A 20,421-nucleotide genomic window follows, 5' to 3' on the forward strand; every position below is an offset into this window, starting at 1 on the left:
TTTTGTAAAATAAAAATTTCACTTGAAAAATTGGTATATTTTTATTATTTTATAGGTCAAAGCAGCCACCTACCAAAAGGTACACCGACGCGATCCGGTCAGATCAATGAATACTGTACTACTATCCCTCAATCAGAGCCGTCCGGCAGCCGACCAATAATGACGTCAAAAATATTCCACCAAAGACAAAAAAAAAGGGAAGGACTCCTTCAGAAAAAGAGGAGAAGTTCTTATTTAGGACCCTAATTTATGTGTTTATTAAAGTTTGCCCACTGTACTAATTACCGTCAAACACTGTACGAATCGGAACAGGGACTGAAATGAAAAATTAAAAAGTGGCTTAAAACACCAAAAAAGTAAACAACGAAACGGATTTGTGCGGGCGGAACAAAGCGGATTTGAATGCGACGATACGTCCGCCGCGGTGGCCGTGTATTTTCTCGTCGAATAGGGGGAAAGCTGTAGATCTTACAGAGGAAATCTCTCGGCTTCTTCCGCGTTCGTCATCGTCCATCCAATTCCCTTCTTGCCCTTCTCCTCTACCTCTATGGTTTTCTCTTTCCCATTCCCGTAGGGTTTGGTTTATTGGAGGAGATTATCTCGGTGCCTCTCAAACCCTAGGCCGGCATCGGTGTATCCGTCTCTTCTCTTCCGGTTTGGCGTTGGAGATCGCCGCGTGGGAGATCTTACTGTGTAGTATCCGACCATATTGTGTTGGATTGGGTTGCGATCGGCTATTTTGATAGCCGGCCTTGTATTGGTCGTGGAGAGGATTAGATAATGATTGTGGGATTGGTCAACTGAGGTATCGGTAGAGAATTCGCTTGGTTTCGTGAGAATTGTATCGATGGACTTGGTTTCGACTTGCAAGGTACTCGCGTTTGCTAGCGTGAGGCCTAATTTCTTGTTTAAATTTTGTATTTTCTGCTTTTAGTTATGGAATGCTGATAGATTGGATATGTTGCGTGGTGGCTTTTTGTTTCGTCTTGTTTATATTTTTTTGTGTTAATTTAGTTGAATTAGTAGGATTTGGTATTTTGGTAGCACCGACTCCTGTGGTCCGATAAGTGCGGAACCCAATCTTTTCAGTTGAATCTTTTCAGTTTATATTTTACATCCTCTTCTATTATCTTAGATTCTTTTATATATTTGTCTGTGAAGATCTCTTGACACCGTGCATGTACTAGTTGGCCGGTGGTAATGTTTTATCAGTGCATGATATTGTATAACGGCGTACTTAAATTTCTGAAAAGCGATGAACCTAGAAGTGGGAGAAATTACCGTTGACAGTGTTGAGATGAAGTTATCGTGGATTGACTACCAGTGAAATTCGAGAGCCAGTGAGATGATACGTTTTTCTTACCTTGTGGTACATCATTTGGGAATGTGTTAATCTTGTTCTGACGTATAGTTACGGCGAAGTCCACCATTTAGGTTGTTTGCCATATAGTTACTATTTTACTTGTCTGAATAGTTCATAGTAGATGAATTATAGTATGGTGTGATTTTTTTTTTTAAAATTTCATAGCTGCTGAATAGTCTGTATAAGCACAAAATGATTTAGATGCTTAGGAAATGGGTGTACCTACTGCATTTCTAGTAATTTGACTATGGAATAGTATTTTAATTACAACTGTCGGCTTCTACATATATGTACTCGTGGAATTTACTGTAAATGTGAATATCTATATCTTCCATACCTTGCACCATTTATCCTTTTTCAGTATCCTCTACGGTATTATTTTTCTATTAGTGATAGGTTTTATTCCCTACGTTGTTATTCATCAGGATAAATTGGTTCCCTACTTTGTTATACATCAGGATAAATTGGCATACTTCCGAATTAAGGAGCTTAAAGATGTCTTAACTCAACTTGGCCTAGCAAAGCAAGGAAAGAAGCAGGTTTGAACTTTGAAGTTTTCCTCTATGTTTAATCTCCTTTTGCCATTAAGTTTCTGATAAAATTAGAATGAAACTAATGTGTAAAGTGTAACATTGAGAACTTTTCTATTATTTGAAACATTTTGCCTAATCTTATCGTAAGAGTGCATACATTCGATGCTTGATCAGTAAAAGAATATGAATAAGTATATTAAATTTGGAACTACTGTTTTATTCCAGTATATGTGGGATCGGTTTCTTATATGAGTACATGCTTTGACCACAATTATCTGGTTAGCAGTATTTATTAGGAATGTCTTTAAGAATCAGTAGTGTTAGTTGTTAATCATTCATGTTAGCATGAAGTTGGATGATTAACCCTGGTCACTTTTCCCTACCTTATGCTTGTTACTGCTTATTTCTGCTTCCTGTTTTTGATAACTCTTATAAGCTTTGTTGATTTTACTTTTTCTTTCCATCTATGTAGGACCTTGTGGATAGGATTTTAGCACTGCTTTCGGAGGAACAAGGTACTCATATCGTGTCATCAGACTAGATCATACAATTACTTTTAAGCACATATGCTTTTGACATTACCCACCTCCTTATCTGATATTCTTTTTGTGGTTTATGTGGTTCTATCTTGATTAGCTTAATTCTGCTTACTTTTTGTTGCTCATCTGTAGATTTAAAGGGCTCTGGTCTATCTTTTAGATATGATTTAAACTAATATTTGCGTTTCTTTTCCAATATTTCCGAATTTGATTTACTTGTTCCTTTGGTTTAAAGTTCAATTCCAAGTCTAGCCAACCTTTCTATGCTCATTGCTAATTAAATGGTTGACAGTGTCCCATTTCTATGTTTTAGACGTACTGTCATTTCATGGCACTTTACTATAATTTCTATGGTGTCTCTATTAAGCCTCGGTATGTCTCGAGTGACACATTATTTTTAATTGCTTTTCAGAGCATCCTGGTTCTGAGTGCCAAATGTCATTTACTCACATGCATATCAAGTATTTAAATGAGGGAAAAAGACAGTTACCCACATGCGCGTTCCATCAATCGTTTTTGTTGGCTGTATCTATATCTAATTCTTTTGCCTCTTGAATAGATTGTTGGTCTTTTCTTACTGTTCTGTTTAGAGAATCAGAGACTTCCCACTACTTTCTTACTTAGCCGTAGCCGTTGGAAAGGTCACTTTAATACTTTCTTAGTTTATTACTCAGCCATATCCTTTGCAAAGGTCACATTTATTGCGTATCTTTTTGCAGGTTCCAAGTCACATGGTTGGGGAAAGAAAAATTCATTAGGAAAGGAAGGAGTGGCAAAAGTAATCGATGATACATATAGGTTGATGATCTCGTTATTCTCTGTATATATTGCCCACTACTTTTTAGGGATTTGAGAATAGATAGTTGCTACAGAACTTCGTACTTATCTCTAGTACTGACAATGTTGTAATTTTTGACAGGAAAATGCAAGTTCATGGTGCTACTGACCTAGCATCTAAGAGCCACAGTGGATCAGATTTTAATCACGTGAAGCCTAAAGAAGAAGTGGAAGATTATAAGGTTCGCTGCATTTGTGGGAGCTCATTGATGACTGAGTCAATGATAAAGGTATCACTGCCTTCTTTTTTGTTGGTTCTAAGTACAAAAATATTTGTCAATTTTGTTACTTCGGTGAACCATGAAAGAACCATGTTGTTACCAACTTAGCATTTTTTTTTTGGTATTAGTTTGCACTTAAATTGTGTATGCAACTATCAATGTATTGAAAAGCGGTTCGCATTAGTGGCCCTGCGTCTTTTCTTCGGGTCGACAATGGTGTTGACACTCGTGCGCTTGCAGATGGGTAAGCAATGGTGACCAATGACTAGATCTCAACGATTAGTGGCCCTCTCTCTCTCTCTCTCTCTCTCTCTCTCTCTCTCTCTCTCACACACACACACACACACACACACACACACACACAAATACTCACTTGCAATCTCTCTTTTGTTCTTTCCCTGTCGCACCAATTGGCACATCCCGTCTCTCTTGGCACCACCATCCTTGCAATCCCCATTGCTACTATGCCACCATTCTCCTCTGCACAACCTCCACTATCCTCACCCACAACCATCTCCAACTTGCTCCTCTCGTTCTCTCCCTTTCTCTAGCAGACCCCTCACCTTCTCTCATTCTCTCTTCGTTTCTCTTTACCAATATCCACCACCTCCTCTTGTTGTCTCTCTCTACTTGTCTCCATCTGTAAACTTTGTGCATCATAATATCATAGATAATTAGATAAATCATGTTATCACTTAGTGTGAATCATATTATTTTAGTTGTGTTATTATATCTGATTGGTGTGAATTATTGTTAGTGTGAAATGTGAATTCATGTTATAGTGATTCATTGATATGATTAGTGTGAATTAGTGTAAATCAATGTGTATTAGTGAAAATATTATATATGATAACCATTGACACCCGCATATACATATGCATACCACTTATGAGCTATGAGGTGGCGGGCCTCCTCGGTGAGACCCACATGGCTGAGGTGTCTAGGTTGGCGTCGCCTCCTTCTACACAACCCTTCTTGGCTTCAAGGGCTTCGGGTCCGAGATCCATCGGCGGTTCGCCAAGGCAACTCAGTCTGGGTCACCTCCGTCGTTTGATACCAGCGCCGATGGCACCCGGCCTGCCTCCGCCGTCCTTCCTGCTTGATGCCAAGGAATTTAGAAGGAAGTGGAGAGAATAGAGGTTAAGTTGCTGACGGTAATTACATAATTTTACTATTTTAATTTAAAATTTAATAGTATGATATATTTATTAAGTGTATAATATTCATTGGGCATATTCCATCACTACTGTTTGTCTTTTCATTTAGATCCAAAATTTAAGGAGGACATTGTAATTTGAAAATGTTTAGGGGGTTCTCATAAAAACTGAGTATACTTTAGGGGGGTGTCAGCGTAATTAACTCTATCAGGTAATATTAGATAGCTTTTAAATTATTTTAAGTAAATTATATAAGTTTTAATTCAGTAATATTAGATAGCTTTTATAATTTTAATTCAGTTTTAACTGCGATTAGTTAGATTTAACTAATTGAATAATACTTTTGAAAGAGTCCAATAATTTCGGTGTCAATTATGATATTTTGAAGAATTCAATAGCAATAATGATATTTGAAAACTCTTTAGTGACAATCAACGATAGTTGTGCCACAGGCATGAACCTTACCGACCACCGGCTAGGCTAGCATGCACGTGTCGGCTGTGCCGCAAGAGGGAGAGAGAATGAGCTCGTTGCTTGTTCACTTGCCGCTCTCGGCCGCTTGCGCTGGTTGCCCAAACCCAAGGAGGAAGAAAGTGTGAGAGATGAGTTGAATTCGGATCCGCAACTTAAGTTTTTATTTAACCCGACTTGATCCGACCCATCTCTCACCCTTTCTTCCTCGGTTTAGGGCACCCGACGCGAGTGATGAGCGGTGAGCGGCGAAGCTGCCAGGAGGGGTGCCGTGCAGCATTCCACGTGCCACGTGTCGATATGCCGTCGGCATGGGGCGTGCCTATAAATAGGACCATCCATGGTGACAATTATGTAAAAGTCCCTTGTTAAATGGTTTTGACATGTGTCAACTACTATAATGCAAAGAATATTACTTTCTAAACCACATGGATCCTTTTTGTTATTGTCATGCATATTTTCTACTCCGTAGGTTTAGGTTGGAACGTAGAAGAGCCCATTTATGATAAATGTTCTGATAGTTGGCCTTAGTTCGTAATATTTCTTCTAATTGCTTGTATTTGGGTCAATGCTATCTTAGCTTATTATTAATTTTATGAAGAGTCCTAGGTATGTTCTGTTGAATGAAATGTGATTTTGATGGGTAAATTGGAATAATTTAACGCTATGACACCATGAAGTACCTTATGGCCCATTAAGGCATTCTTATGTAGCATTGGCCCACAGTAGATGGTAATAGTTTGCTTGCCCAATTCTTATTTATCACTCTTGAATATAAACAGCTCATATAGCAGTTCTTGCATATTTAAGGGAGATTTCTTTTTTCCATATATCTGATGTATTTCCAATTTTTTTAATACCATTTCTTGGTTTATGTGGTGTAAAGGAGTTGTGATTTCCTCTCTGATTTGGTGAAGTGTTGTGTTCTTCTTTTAAAATATGACTAGGATAAGGTCGGTCCTCTTCCCTTGCCAAGGAGCATTGGGGAACTGATGCTTATTTACTAGTTGGCATGATTAACTGTCCTGTAATTGGCTTCCAGATGATTTATTGATTGCTTTTTACTGCCAATTTCTCAGTTTGATTAGTTTAACATTTTATCCTGTTCTTTCTATGCAGTGTGAAGATCCTAAATGCCAAATCTGGCAGCATATTTCTTGTGTAATTATACCAGAGAAGTCTGCTGAGGGTGTTTCACCTAAACCTCCATCTCATTTTTATTGCGAACTATGCCGAATCAGTAGGGCTGACCCGTATGTCTTTTATATCCCTCTCTCAGTCTACTGATTTTATATTCAGCTGCATTTTTTCTTCCTTATGTTAATTGGATACTGTCCAGAAGCTTTCATTATTGTTTTGCATGACTACTTGGGTGCATATATGTAAGTAGATGCTGCAGATTGGTTGCAATTGTAAATTGAATGGACATACAATTTTAATTTGTATGCCTTGTACTCTGATCAACATCTAGTGACCTCTTGGAAAACACTAAATTAAGGTTTAAATTTTGCATGCACCTCAATTCATTTTGAAGCCTAGTCTAGGAAGATGCTGGTTCCTTGCTGATGCAGCAATGGTATCCTCCTTTTCTCCTCAACAGATATCATTTTCCACAGTTATCTTTTCTAATTTAAACATAGTACTGTTTTCTTTCTTTCCGTATGTCTTGAACAACTTTCTTGCCTTTGAGTTGCAAAATATTTTTCACCAGTTATGGCGCTATATTTTTAGTGTAAGTCAAGCTGATAATTGTAGTCACAGAAAGAGTTGACAACTGAGTAGCTTGCATACACTATACACTGGATGTAGTTCTTTTAATTGGTAACTCTGGGACAGATCGGCATAGTATTATTTGATATGACAAAAGAAAATGTGGGCAAAGTTAAAATACAATCATGCCAACAGAGAGATGTTATTTTTTACTTTTTTTTTAATCATAAAAAATCATATTACTGTTTCTCTCAGTGCCTTTCCCATTTTCCTTTAAATATTGAAAACTTGATAGTTCATTGATTATAGTTTCATATTTGCAACATACAGGTTCTGGGTTACAGTGTCACATCCTTTACGCTCTATAAAGTTAGCATCTTCTGGCATCACGTCAGATGGGTGAGTGCTGCTGTTCTATTTTGTCAATTTCCCTGTAGGAATTCTATGGCTTCTTAGCTTAGAATATTCTTGCTCCATAATTGTTGTAAACTAATTCATAATAACAAGGATTCATAATATTTGACAGTGGTTGATTCTGGAAATTACATTTCTCTTATCATGCTTTTGCTTGTTTCACATGCCAATTCTTTTATTTCAAATGTCCAAGTTTTTTCCTTCTAAAAAAAATGAGTTGGGAGTTAGAAACGAGTCTGAAATTCAAAAGGCTCACGATTAGATCAGTTTCTCTCCCACTTAAAGGTGATAGCTGATAAATCCTGCCTGACCACTGCTGGCAGATATTTTGATGATAAAGAAAAAAAGCTTCAGGCAACAAGTTAAACATTTGATGGCATAACCCATGGTAATCAAGGATCAGCCTTTTGCAACTCAATTGTGTGGCATGTTAGTAATTACTCCAAACATGAATTAATGACCTGGAAAAAAGGTCACTAACAATCTTAACAATCAATTCTCAATTTCTCATGTGAACTGAAAAAAGGTTTTGAGGATAGCCCAATTGTTTAGCAAATGTGTATTTAATTTGGATATTGTCTATAATCTTTATTTCCAAACCTTCTGTTAGTATTTTTCAGCTGGCTAGTCTAAATTTCAAATATGAATTGTCAGTGAGTGCCTTATACATGACCTCTGTCTTCGATGTTGCTAGATTTTTTTCCTGTGTGATTTCTTTTCTATCCTGAAAAATGAGTAAGTCGCTATAGAATTCATCAATAGTTTTCGGTCATTTTTTACTTTTTCATTATGGATTGCTTGCATTGTTTTCCAGAACCAGCACAATACAAAATCTGGAGAGACCATTTCAACTGTCTAGAGTAGATAGAGAAATACTACAAAGGACTGAATATGATCTTCAGGTTTGTTTTTGTCTCCTGATCATTTCTGAAATTTAATCCAGTCTATTTTGTTTGTTAAATTTTCCTTAATTTTAATTGCTCAAATAATATATCTTGCTTCCTAAGAATTCTTTACTTCATTCACTGTTGTCTCTGATAAGTCTCTTTATCCTTCTTCTTTTCCATTGATGTTTATGGTATGAAGAGGTGACATGCTTCTCTGTATAGTTACTTTTAGATGTGAGGTTATTATATTGTCTTAAATGAGAATGGAGTTGGTGTGTCTGATTTATGGTTTATCAACTTTATTCTCATGAAGGCATCCTTATGTATTTCTAGTATAACACTCTTTATTTTGCAGGCTTGGTGTATTCTTCTTAACGATAAGGTCCAGTTTCGGATGCAGTGGCCACAGTATGCAGATTTGCAAGTCAATGGTATGGCAGACACATATACGATCTATGAGATCACATTTCCGTCATTCATTGTGTGTTCTATTTGTTAATAATGAAACATGCAAGTGAATTATTTCATGTTATTATATTAGAATAAATAATGGATGGGCATGTCGAGCTATGCTGGTAGTGGTATGGCACTTAGGCATAGGGTGTGCCATGTACCAATCGACACGTGTGCCATGCTAGTTACTGTGCCATATGGAGTTTTTTTTTTTTTTTAAATTTCTATTTCGATCGATCATTATCAAATTAAATTTATCCATTTTCTTAACAAACATGATATGGCATGTGGAGCTTATTTTTTTAAAACTTTTTCTTATTTTTATCAATCATTATTAATTAACTTTTGTCATTTTTGGAATGACAACTCATGTCTAATTTTCGTTTATCATTTTTTAATTTTCAATCAAATCATGTAGTTATCATGTTTTATCAATTAATATTATATGCTCAATTATATTATAGAGTGTTTAATCATTAATATTAATTTTAATGAATGTATGCAATTATATTATGTGTCGAATAATGTTTATATTTAAATGTTGCTTTATCTTTAATAAAATATGTCATTTACAAAAGTAATCTAAAGACAAAACACTATGACGTAGGTTTTAATATATATATTTAAATCAAAAATTAAAGATTAATATGCCAAAGACCTCAAAATATCTTAAATTTTTTATTAAAAATATTATAAATGTGTGTCAGTGGTACGTAGGGCGTGCTGTGCTGATGGTGGTATTGCATGGCCCATGCCACTGGCACAGCCATCATTGGAATAAACTTCATTATTCTCTGGAGACTGATCATAGTATGTAGTCTAAAAGCATATAACACTGGGACCTTTATGATGATTCGTAATCATGTGTGCGATTGCATTGTTTTACCTTCTTTTATTTTTATTCCATATCAATTGTGCTTTCTTTTTTACAGGGTTATAGGGCATATTCAACTGAAAATCTTGTTTACTATTCATTTATCTTTCTTATTTTCAGTTTTTTCTTTCCATTTTATACTCACGGGGCCTTTCTTCTAGATGTTGTTTAGCCCTTTTGATAGTAATTTTCTATTTTGAACTGGTGATGTCTTTTGAGACATAAGTATGCATGATTATTGTCAATTATCTTCTTGGAATCTTGGTTATTATTCAATATGTTGTAGTCTGGTTTTGAAAACTAGTTCACAGTCCCATGACTCATAATAGCCTATACTAACTTTGTTACTTGTTCCTTCTACACTTGCAATTTCAGATTAAAAGATAGTGGCCTGATAGGATCTTAGGGTTTGTGTTTGAAGTCTTTTGAGCTTTGGCATGCTGTATTCAGAGCTAGATATGCCTTGGTATAGGCTAAAGTGCTGTGTCAGATGTCCATCAAATGCCCGGCCATCTACATGTCTACCTCTAATTGTCACCTAGTTGCTAAAGCCAGGACATTTTCAACTGAGAGCCTTTTTTCACTAACTACCATGAGTGATATTTGGCTATTTGCTATTGTTACTAGAAGCTAACTATTTATTGGTTAAAGGAAGAAAAGTGAGCTCATTCTTTGAGAGCCCCTTGGATGTTCTTTGTGAGCCCTTTGTTCCTTCCATCTTGACTTGTTCATTTGAGCTTCATATGTGATTTTGACAAAAATAAATGGAGACAAATGTTGTACTCAATGACTCGATTTGCTGAATTTTTTTTTTTCGTATGGAATATAAGTTTGAGTGAAAATAGAAATGATCTTTGATAGGTATGTTGCCCAGTCAGAGTATTTAGTTTTGTTGGAACCTAGGTTTTAAAAGACTGTAAATGGTAGACATGCAAACAAGGGTATTTAAGATGGTTTAAACTTTAAAATAAACATATAGATAGAACTAATAGTTAGAGAAAAAGTTAAAAGTTAGTACAAACAATCTTAAAATAAATTAATGCTTTCTTGTAAAGAACCATACTAAGTCATTAGAGTTCACCAATTTACCAACATCTGCAATGATTTTGAATTTCAAATTCAACCTACATACTAAAAGACGGTACCAGATATTAAGCGGTCAGCCAAGCAAAACCTAGTATATTCAGTCTGAGATGTGTAAGATGGAAGTTTTCTAAAACAATGGTTGGAAACTTGTAATAGTATCATGTACTTAACTCTTATTTTGGTTTTACTAACAACATATATTGCAAATTATCCACTAATAGAATATAGTGCAAATTATCTATTTTTTAGTAGTTTTGCATTTTTCATCATACACTCGTAGATGACAATTATTTTCTTTGATTAACAGTATTCCCTATTTTTTTCAATGTGCATCTTTCTTGCATTTGCTTAACAGGTGTTCCGATTCGAGTAATTAGTAGACCTGGCTCACAGTTGCTAGGAATAAGTGGAAGGGATGATGGTCCAGTGGTGAGCTTCCTCTTACATTCATGGAGCAATAACATTTTCCTTCCATTGCTACTCATGGAACTTGCATTCACTCCGTGCACCGAATAACATGTTCCTGACATTATCCTGAAATAGTTAATTGCAGTTATACTTATCATCTAGTTGGATCATTTTTACAAAATGAGGGCATCGTTTAGTGTGACAATTAAGTCTAGCTCCATGTAGTTTGTGCAGTGGGTACAATTTATGGGATAACATTTCTGTAACATTGATAGTGCTGCATAACCTTTGCCCTTTCCTGACTTGGCGGAGCCATGTGCACTGGGATTTCCTTGTAGGTGCCAAATGAGAGTGAATTTTAGTGCAAAATTAAATGCATAGAGTTGAGAATATGATAGTTACTCTTGTATGGTTTTACAAGTAATCCTCAGTAATATTTTCATTATTGCTCTTTACCCTCCCGGTCTGTTTGCTGAACCTCTTTGCTCTTTGCTAATTGATTTTTCTATGTAGATCACCACCTATAGCAAGGAAGGAATTAATAAAATTTCTCTGGCAAGGTGTGATGCTCGCATATTCTGCTTTGGAATCAGAATAGCAAAGCGGAGGACTCTTCCGCAGGTTCTACTTTTTGACTAAATTGTTCCTTTCATCTTTTTGTTGGTTCATCTCTTTTATTTTCTCTATGCTGGTTGATTATGAGAAACTAATGCTTCTTATTACACGGTATCCAATTCTCCAAAGATAGCCTCTTTTCTATTTGACTGTTAATGATTCATGCACCATTATTTTTTCATAAAATTTTGTTCTACTCCAGTTAGTTCTGGAGAAAGATTTAATTCCATGCTGAAAGTGAGAATATATTTATTCTTGTTTAAACCACCTGCTAAATTGCTGAACATTTCACATATTCACGGTATTAAAATGATCTGCAAATGCTCGTACTTTTATCACATCCATCAGCCTGCTGCGCATCAGGTAGTTCAGTGTCACAGTTCAGGTCCCATATTCTTTGACTTTAGGTAGTAGTACATATTATGCTCTAGTAATGCTATACCATAATTTTACAAAACTATTCCCAAATTAAATTGTCATGTCTTTCAATTCAGAGGGCTAAGTTTCTTTCTTTCCCCTCTTAAGGAAGATTATTCTCTTCTGATCTTCTCAATTAAGAATCACTTTTATTTTTGTTATGGAGCTATTCTTTTACATCTAGGTACTTGACTTGGTACCTAAGGAGCCAGAGGGTGAGCGATTTGAGGATGCTCTTGCCCGGGTTTGTCGTTGCGTTGGTGGTGGAAATGCTACAGATAATGCGGGTAGTGACAGCGATTTGGAAGTGGTGGCGGATACTGTAACAGTCAATCTCCGTTGCCCTGTAAGTTGTGACGTACATATCTTTAGAGTAGAATGTTGGACTGTTTTTCCCTTTTTCAGGGAGCAGTGCCCATAGCTTTTGCATGTGTTATGATTATCTTCCTGGTGCAATATAATTCATCCTAAATAGAGGTTTATTTATTTGGAAAATGTTTTAGAGAAAATTTTGTATGCAATTCTGCTGACCTACTACTGTCTGTCTTACAAGAATTTGTCCTCATTTTGTGGTGTAATCAATTATATTAATCTTAAAATGAAAGTGATTCTTTCGCTCCAGAACATCACTCAAGCGATTGCCTACCAGTCAAATATTACTATAGCAAAAGAAAACAAAACCACTTTAGAATATGTTATAGCCTATGTTGTTTATATCCTCTCCAGTGATTCACTAGAGGTCCAAATTGCTCATTTAAGTTCTGGTTTTTGTAAGATGAAAAACTTTATCTGAGATCTTTTCCTGTAAAACTAAAAGGCATCCTTCTACATTACTGACCTACCATTACTCGAATTAACCATTCTGGTGCACTAGAAAATATAATTTGATGTTGCATTATATATCCTTCCAGATCATGGAGAAAAGGACAGCTTATATTGCAAGTTGAATTTTAAATGTGAGTTGATTGATTCCTTGACGAATTTAATCACTTTCCTTTGTCTCTATAATTGCAGATGAGTGGATCCCGAATGAGGATGGCTGGCAGGTTCAAGCCTTGTATTCACATGGGTTGTTTTGACCTAGAAACTTTTGTGGAACTTAATCAACGTTCTCGGAAGGTTAAAGTCTTCCCTTGGATTGTTTTTTATCATCTCTTAGATAAACATGCTAAATATATACATGCATGTAGGCGAATCCAGCCTACAAATTCTTTCTAGATTGGGGACCAACTGATTAAGAGCGCAAGGATCCTCTTTGGATGAGTGGCAAACATATGTAATTAATTCTTTACTAGTATTATTTGGTTCCTTCAGTAAGGAAGGGATATTTTGTAGTTCATCGCGAGTGTAGGCTGGGTTCCCCTGAGCATATGTATATATCTGCAACACTTCTATTCCGCTTGTTACTTAGACATTCCTTTGCTTTGATGCAGTGGCAATGCCCCGTATGTCTGCAGAATTATTCTCTTGAAAACCTCATTATCGATCCCTATTTCAACCGAATAACTACTTTGGTAGGTTTACTGGAACTTTACTTTTAATGCTAATTGAACTATATCTTACATATTTTACAACTTTAATTGATTTGTTTTGGCAATATAGTTGCACTGTTGTGGGGAAGATGTAAATGAGATTGATGTGAAGCCCGATGGTTCATGGCGTGTGAAGAATGAAAACCAATTTAGGGAGCTTGCTAAGTGGCACTTTCCTGATGGTTCACTTTGTCCTGCGAAGGAGGAAGATATTAAACCTGCACTGGAGAACATGAACCAGATTAAGCAGGAGGGAATTTCTGAAGGGCACAGAAGTTTGAGATTGGGAATCAAGAGAAATCGTAATGGGATGTGGGAGGTCAGTAAACCCGAGGATAAGGTGCCTTCATATTCTGGTGGTCGTATCCCAGATAAACTTGAAAATCGGAACATTGTGCCTATGAGCAGTAGCGCCACTGGAAGTTGCAGAGATGGGGAGGACCCAAGTGTTAATCAAGACGGTGGGATGCACTTTGATTCGTCTTTGAACAGTGGCTACGAGTTTGATTCTCTTCCTCTCAATTTTGAGCAGGCATACAATCATGATAATAGAATCCCCCCTGCACAGCCAAAGGATCCAGATGTCATTGTCCTCAGTGACTCCGATGAAGACAACCTTAGAACTATTTCGCCAGGAAATGCATATGACTCTGGTCCAGGAGGTGGTAGTGGTATTCCTATTTCTGCTAATCAACCTGGATTCAACGAAAGATACTCTGAAGACCCTGGTGTGGGGACTAGCGGAAGTTCATTCCTTGGTCTATTTATTAACAACAACGGGGACGATTTTGGGATGAATCCTTGGCCAATGCAGACAGGGCCTGGCTTCCAATTTTTTGGAACAGATACTGATGTTCCAGATACTTTAATTGATTCTCATAGTTCTCTTGGTATCACACCAACCAATGGCTATAGTTTGGCAAATGATGGTTGTATTGGGGGTATGTCAGGAGCTCAAGACTTTCAAAACTGTCATAATAATTCTGAACCACATGGAAGCCTGGTTGATAATCCCCTGGCATTTGGTGGAGATGACCCATCTTTGCAGATCTTTCTTCCTAGTCAACCTTCTGGCATCCCTTTGCAGAGTACTTTAAGGGAACATATGGATATGCCTAATGGGGTTCAATCTGATGATTGGCCATCTCTTACGCTTGCAGCTGGTGGAGGCCAAGCAGAGTCTGCCTCTACAGGTGGACTGAATTCGAGGCAACATCTTCCTTTAAAGGAGCCTAGAGTGGAGCCATTAGCTGATGCTGGTTCGTACCTTTCACTGTTTCAGATCATTCCAGAATTATTTTGAATGCACAGATTACATCTCTTTCCCAAATTCACTTGCTGCTAACCACTTGACTCTAAAACCTGCATAATTTTGGTGAGTTTTGAGATGTCTGCTGATTCATCTGTCAAAAAATTGCTACCTTTTTATATATTACGAATTTAAAATGTCTTTCAACTTTATTGATGGAATAGCTATTGCAGTTGTTTGCATTTATCATTTGAAACAGCTGCGAGATTGTTAGGCTCTGTAGATTTGGATGTTGCCATCGGAGAGTCTGTCAGCATCTCTTATCTGGCCACATGATGAGCAAAAGGGCCTCCCAATGCATGAGGCTACCGCCAAATGCAGCCTTTGGATAGTCATTTGTTTTGCTGGATACTATATTCTAGTTTTCCAATATTGATCTTGCGCAACTTTTGTATCTGTCACCTTGGTGTATGAAACTCTTGCATATTGCACAAGCACAAACGGTTTTCTGTTGTCCTTCACCCTACCTTTCTTTCCATACTCTAGGAGTATCTTTTATCTACCACTATTGGCCCATACGATTTCTCCAGTTTGTTGACAGGAATAGTTCTGATGTTTTTTTTAGGTAATGTGTCTTGAACATTCTTACATTTATTTTTTATTCCATGCAGCTTCTGCACTTCTGAGCATGAATGGTGACAGTGTTATCAGAGATAATTCAAGTAATCTTAGGAGTGATAACTTTTTATCTCATCCTCGGCAACCACGGTCTGTGAGACCTCGATTGTATCTATCAATAGATACAGATTCTGATTAGATGTTATAGAGGATTTATGAACGGGATTATATTCTTTTGCTTCAACGTCAATCCTTTGTGCTATCGAGAAAAGGTAGGTGGTCTCCTTTACATTGATGTGAAGGAGAAGCATGACAGCATCTTATATCCTGGCTTTACCAGGTGGACAAAAATGGGTCAGGCATGTTGAAGCTGCTTGCGTGACGGTGAACTTCACATTTGATTTTGGCTTGGTTGGATTCTTGTCCGTTTTGACCAGGTCCATACCGAATCCTTTTGACTTAAAATTGCAGGCGAGATGTCATTTCCTGCAACAACCTGTACATTCTATAGGAGATGAGAAAATGGAGACCGTCCCAAGGTGTAAGCCAAATGCATGGGAAGGTTCGTGTATTATATTTTTCTCTAGATTTTGTTTCTGTAAAATTCAAGTGCTTATTAATTATCATGTCAGATGGAAACAATTAGTATGTCAATGACTCACATTCCATTAATCATATTTCTCACAGTTTTTTTTTCTTTATTTCTTCCGAAGAGTGACAGCTGAACTTATTGCTTGCTGTAGTCATTTCATGGAAGTGATTCTTACTTGGCTTGTGCAGTTGTACTCTGCTTAAGCTAGAAATAAAATCAGCAAATAATGTCTCATGTTTTCAGTGTTTTTTGCTACTTAAATTTGGTTCTGGCAGCTCAACCTGCATGGAGCAATTCATCAGGTCCAGAACAAAATATTATTGCATTTTGATTTGGACATGTTTTGCTGGACTTGTAAATTTTTGCTGTCGCGTTATACTTGTGATCCGCCGGAGGATACATTATGATGGTCATTTAATACTAGGTGTGCTCCAACGGATGTTCTTCGGATTTATTTTCATGACCATAAACCTCTTTAAACAAGGAATGTTTGTTTTGTCCTTTTCTTTTGTTCCTGAGAAAACGTCTTCGAAGTCATCGTTACTGCTGAGTCAAATTTTGGACCTGACATGACATAGGGTGTTTCAATTAGGTGGCATTTGGACATAGAATAACTTTTTATGCTATTTTGGCTATGTTTTAGAGATTAAGCTCTTATTTTTTATGTGACATAAAAAGTATTAAATTTAGGAGATTTTGGTAAATGTCAAATAATTTTGATAGGAAATGGATAAGGAGAGTAGAGATGAGAGGGAGAGAGAATGATTCAAATGATAATTGATCAAAATGATGTCTTTTTAATAATAAAATAATAATTAGATTTTGTTGATAAATATAAAATATTAGATGGATGAGGAGGTGAGAGATAAATAATTATTAGTTAGCTAGTATCGAGATAAATTGTTGCTAGCATGCTAAATTAGTATACATCTCACTACACTAGAATAATTTTATGCTTATTCTACAGTGAAACCGAGTGCTTGAGTTTATAGTGGAGGTACTTATTTCATTTTACAGTACCTTAGAAGGTCTAGGTATTATGAGCTTGATCCTATAATAAGCTGCTGAAACTTGTTTGAAAGAACATCTTTATCTGGAAGAGTGGTGAGCTTAATTCTTCAGTTATCTACTTCTCTTTCGTACAAATGATTACATCTTTGTCTCTCTTCCTATTATGGAGCCAAGGCCATTAGAGGATCTATTTCGCTATTACCAGTATCCATCAGCACACATGCATCTGTGATCTAATGGGCCAATTTTCTACTATATAATATCTTTACTGCACTTGCTGTAGCAAGAGCATGAACCAATAACAGGGTGCCTTCTCTATCTTTTCTCACTATCACCATCAGATGATCACTCACAATAGTCTGCTGGACTTGTGAAGCGTCAAATCGACTCCCCACCTTTGCATAGTTTATCTCTCATTCAACGTTTGCTACGAGTTATCAAATCAAGGAGTAGTTGAGTATGCGTTGGTTATGCCTGGATGATGCAGTTGGAGGTATCGAGCTATGGATTCAATAATTGGTAGGACACAACACGTTATTCAGACATTCATGTGAGTTAGATATCATTGCACGGCAGTCGGTGAAATTGTTCTCTTTCACTAAAAAGTTCTAATTTCTCTGTGACAAATCAAATCAGTTATATATATATATATAATATGAATTTAAACTCGATTATACTCGTATACTATACAATTCCATTTAACTATGTGAATATTATTCTTTTCGCTATCCATATATATGTGTTTTAGAGAGTTTGAGAGGATTCAATATTCTAACATTACTATCAGGCAAATTGGTTCAAAGGTTTTCAATTGCTTTTTTGTTTTTTTCTAAGCAAATACTTTAATACCTCTTTAAAAATTATAATATTAATTTAACAATTATAATAGCTCGTTTTTATACCAGATATCAGTTTCTAAATCCATATTACATTAAAAAAAAGTTGCATATTAGTTAAGAAGATTTGATTATGTATGTCTAACTTTTTTATTATACGTTTTTTCTTTCGTTAAAATTTTTCTCTTAGATATAATTATACCTTAATTATAAAAAAAATATTATTTAATAGTAAAAAATTTAAATTTTATTTTTTTGAAGATAGGCTTCAATTTAATATAATTATCTATCTCTATCCTTCATTAAATTTAATTTAAATTAATCTTAAACTAATAAGAGATATACGTAAATAATAAAAAATAATATATCGAATTAAACTCTAATTAGAGATAAAATTTAATTAATTTTCATCAGATTAATTATAACCCTTATATATTACTCTCCGATAAGGTTATATATATTTTTTACTTAATAAATATTAAGATAATATAATTATTAAAAAATAATATGCAATGTAATATATTTAAAAAATAATAATTACCAATTGAATCAGTAATCTTTTTAAAAAAATTTACATGAGGAATTTAACTGTTAGATTTTTATCAAACTAATTAATAAATAATTAACTCTACGATATATAAAAGAAGCGCTGTTTTTTTTTTTAAACTTCCAATCAAAATATGCCACTTATTCGGACTTTTAAGTAAATTCCTGCTGCCGGAGGAGCAGGCGATCTGTTCCTTGCCAGCTACTCATCCTTACCCACCCCGTCTGGTTCTTGTGGGCATTAAAACCGACCTGTACGATACTTTCGCGATTCATCTGACGGTGACTTATGATAGTGGATTTAGTTTATGCCTCCCGAGGAGTACGGCCACAGGGTGGGGGGAACTACTCTTCATATGATCTTTAAAAATAAAATTAAAATCATATAAACACTCTTCATATGATTGTCTCTTCCAAATCCAGTCTCTCACACAGAGAGAGAGAGAGAGAGTGATGTGAAGCGAGAGCCAGATTCCCCTTTCTCTTTCGTGTCCCATGAAAAGTAGATCTCGAGGCATAGCAAGACCAAACATTTTACATATCAGGTCAAACGAACAATGCCAGACATTACCATAGCACCTTTCAAGTTCACTTATTTTTTTACTACCGTAAAGAATTTCTTCTTTATATTTTGATTAATATTATGATATCTTTATAGCTTTTTAATTATGAATTTGGTGACAGGAACATGATATTCTTAAGTGGTGGTAGATGAGTAAAAAGATTTTAACTGTCTCTTTACTCTCTTTAGCCTTTGGGCAATGGTACAGCTCCAGTTAAGCAAAACCCATAAACATACAGCATTACACGAGCAACCACCATTCTTCGTTTACTCTTCCTCCACCTTCTCTTCTCTTCTCTCCCTTCCTCCTCTTTTCACCAATGAAGCCGGCGTCATCGATGTCGCCGGCGCCGAAATCTATGGTCCTATCAAGCCCTGGTCGGCCTGAGAAGCTTCCGGCGCTGGGCCTGGCTCGGCTGCTGAGCCGCAAGAGCCGGACCCGAGCCCGATCGAGCGCAATGCTCGTATCGCGAAGCAGAAGCCTGGGCCGGGCTCCGCCGGTGGAGGCCCAGGTAGACGAAGGCGAGCCCTCCTCCCCTAAGGTTACGTGCATCGGCCAAGTCCGGATCCGAAAGAGCAAGAGCAAGAGCAAGAAGAAATCCACCATCAAAACGAAGACGAAGCCGCCGCCTATGCCTATGGATTGCAGATGCCTTCGTCTATTCGATAGAAAGCCGCGCTGCGTTCGGTTGTGGCCGAGTTGGAAATTAAGCGTAAAATTTAGACGTTACAAGAAGAGCTACAAACAGCAAAAGGGTACGGAATTGGAGGTAGAAGAAGTTATCGAAACGGTATCAAATCGCCAACGTGATAACAACTTGTACTGCGTAGAGGAAGAAGAAGGTGAGGATGAGACGAAGGTTTTCGTGCCGCCGCCGGCGACCACGACGCCGCCCAAGAACGCGCTTATTCTAATGAGATGCCGGTCGGCGCCGCACAATCGCGCGTCTTCTCTTGCTACTTCTACCACTTTGTTTCCTCCGAAAGAGTCGAAATTGGTGGAAGAGGAGGAGATGGAGGAGAGCAAATCAACTAAAGAAGATGGAGATGGAGAGGAAGGGGAGGAGGAGGAGGAGAAAGAAGAAGAAGATGATGATGAGATGAGATGCTCGTCGTCTCGGGCTCTGGTGTTGATGAGGTGCAAGTCGGAGCCGGCGAGGAGGTCGGCGGAGGAGATGGAGATGGTGGCGGCGGCGGAGGCGTCGTCATACTGTTTCTGGACTACCAGCAGTAGTAGTAAGAGGCGGCATCGATGGTTGGATCTGGCTCACGTGGAGCGGACCCCACCGCCCCTACGAAGTCACTGAGCTCAACTCCAGTTTACCGTCTTTCTCCTTTTTTGGATGATTGGTGGAGGATTTTGTCGTCCGGGTAGTCACTTAAATTCTTGTCGTTAATTAGGTGTTGTAATTTGTTTGAGTTTGTTCATATTAATGCCAGTGTTGTCAAGCTTTTCTTTGTTCCAAGGAAAATTTATCAAAAACCCCCGC

At 36.9% G+C, this 20,421-nt stretch overlaps 2 protein-coding genes across 4 annotated transcripts; both read left to right on the forward strand.

Annotated features, from left to right (window-relative positions):
• Window positions 1–363: 363 nt before the first annotated feature.
• On the forward strand, window positions 364–16,085 carry LOC140782746 (E3 SUMO-protein ligase SIZ1-like). Of its 3 annotated transcripts, XR_012107933.1 has the most exons (17): window positions 364–871; window positions 1,822–1,902; window positions 2,369–2,411; window positions 3,155–3,233; window positions 3,355–3,502; window positions 6,241–6,374; window positions 7,162–7,230; window positions 8,060–8,147; window positions 8,488–8,563; window positions 10,901–10,974; window positions 11,467–11,574; window positions 12,170–12,331; window positions 13,000–13,104; window positions 13,419–13,499; window positions 13,588–14,776; window positions 15,438–15,656; window positions 15,725–16,085. XR_012107933.1 is itself a non-coding variant. In XM_073129491.1 (16 exons), exons 1-16 carry the CDS (start codon window positions 848–850, stop codon window positions 15,581–15,583), a joined length of 2,607 nt encoding a protein of 868 aa, XP_072985592.1. In that variant the 5' UTR covers window positions 364–847; the 3' UTR covers window positions 15,584–16,085. The 3 variants fall into 3 exon arrangements, 2 of the variants coding, with proteins under 2 accessions (XP_072985592.1, XP_072985593.1); XM_073129491.1 differs by having other exon boundaries at window positions 15,438–16,085; XM_073129492.1 differs by lacking the exons at window positions 364–871; window positions 1,822–1,902; window positions 2,369–2,411; window positions 3,155–3,233; window positions 3,355–3,502 and adding exons at window positions 3,513–4,647; window positions 5,103–5,245; window positions 5,339–5,475 and having other exon boundaries at window positions 15,438–16,085.
• A 2,696-nt stretch (window positions 16,086–18,781) lies between these two features.
• LOC140782747 (uncharacterized) lies at window positions 18,782–20,403 on the forward strand. Its single transcript, XM_073129493.1, has 2 exons — window positions 18,782–18,914; window positions 19,054–20,403. Exon 2 carries the CDS (start codon window positions 19,252–19,254, stop codon window positions 20,236–20,238), a length of 987 nt encoding a protein of 328 aa, XP_072985594.1. The 5' UTR covers window positions 18,782–18,914; window positions 19,054–19,251; the 3' UTR covers window positions 20,239–20,403.
• The last annotated feature ends 18 nt before the right edge of the window (window positions 20,404–20,421 follow it).

Source organism: Typha latifolia, chromosome 2 (assembly GCF_019914945.1).
Source record: "Typha latifolia isolate L0001 chromosome 2, TyphaL0001v2, whole genome shotgun sequence".
Lineage (NCBI taxonomy): Eukaryota > Viridiplantae > Streptophyta > Magnoliopsida > Poales > Typhaceae > Typha > Typha latifolia.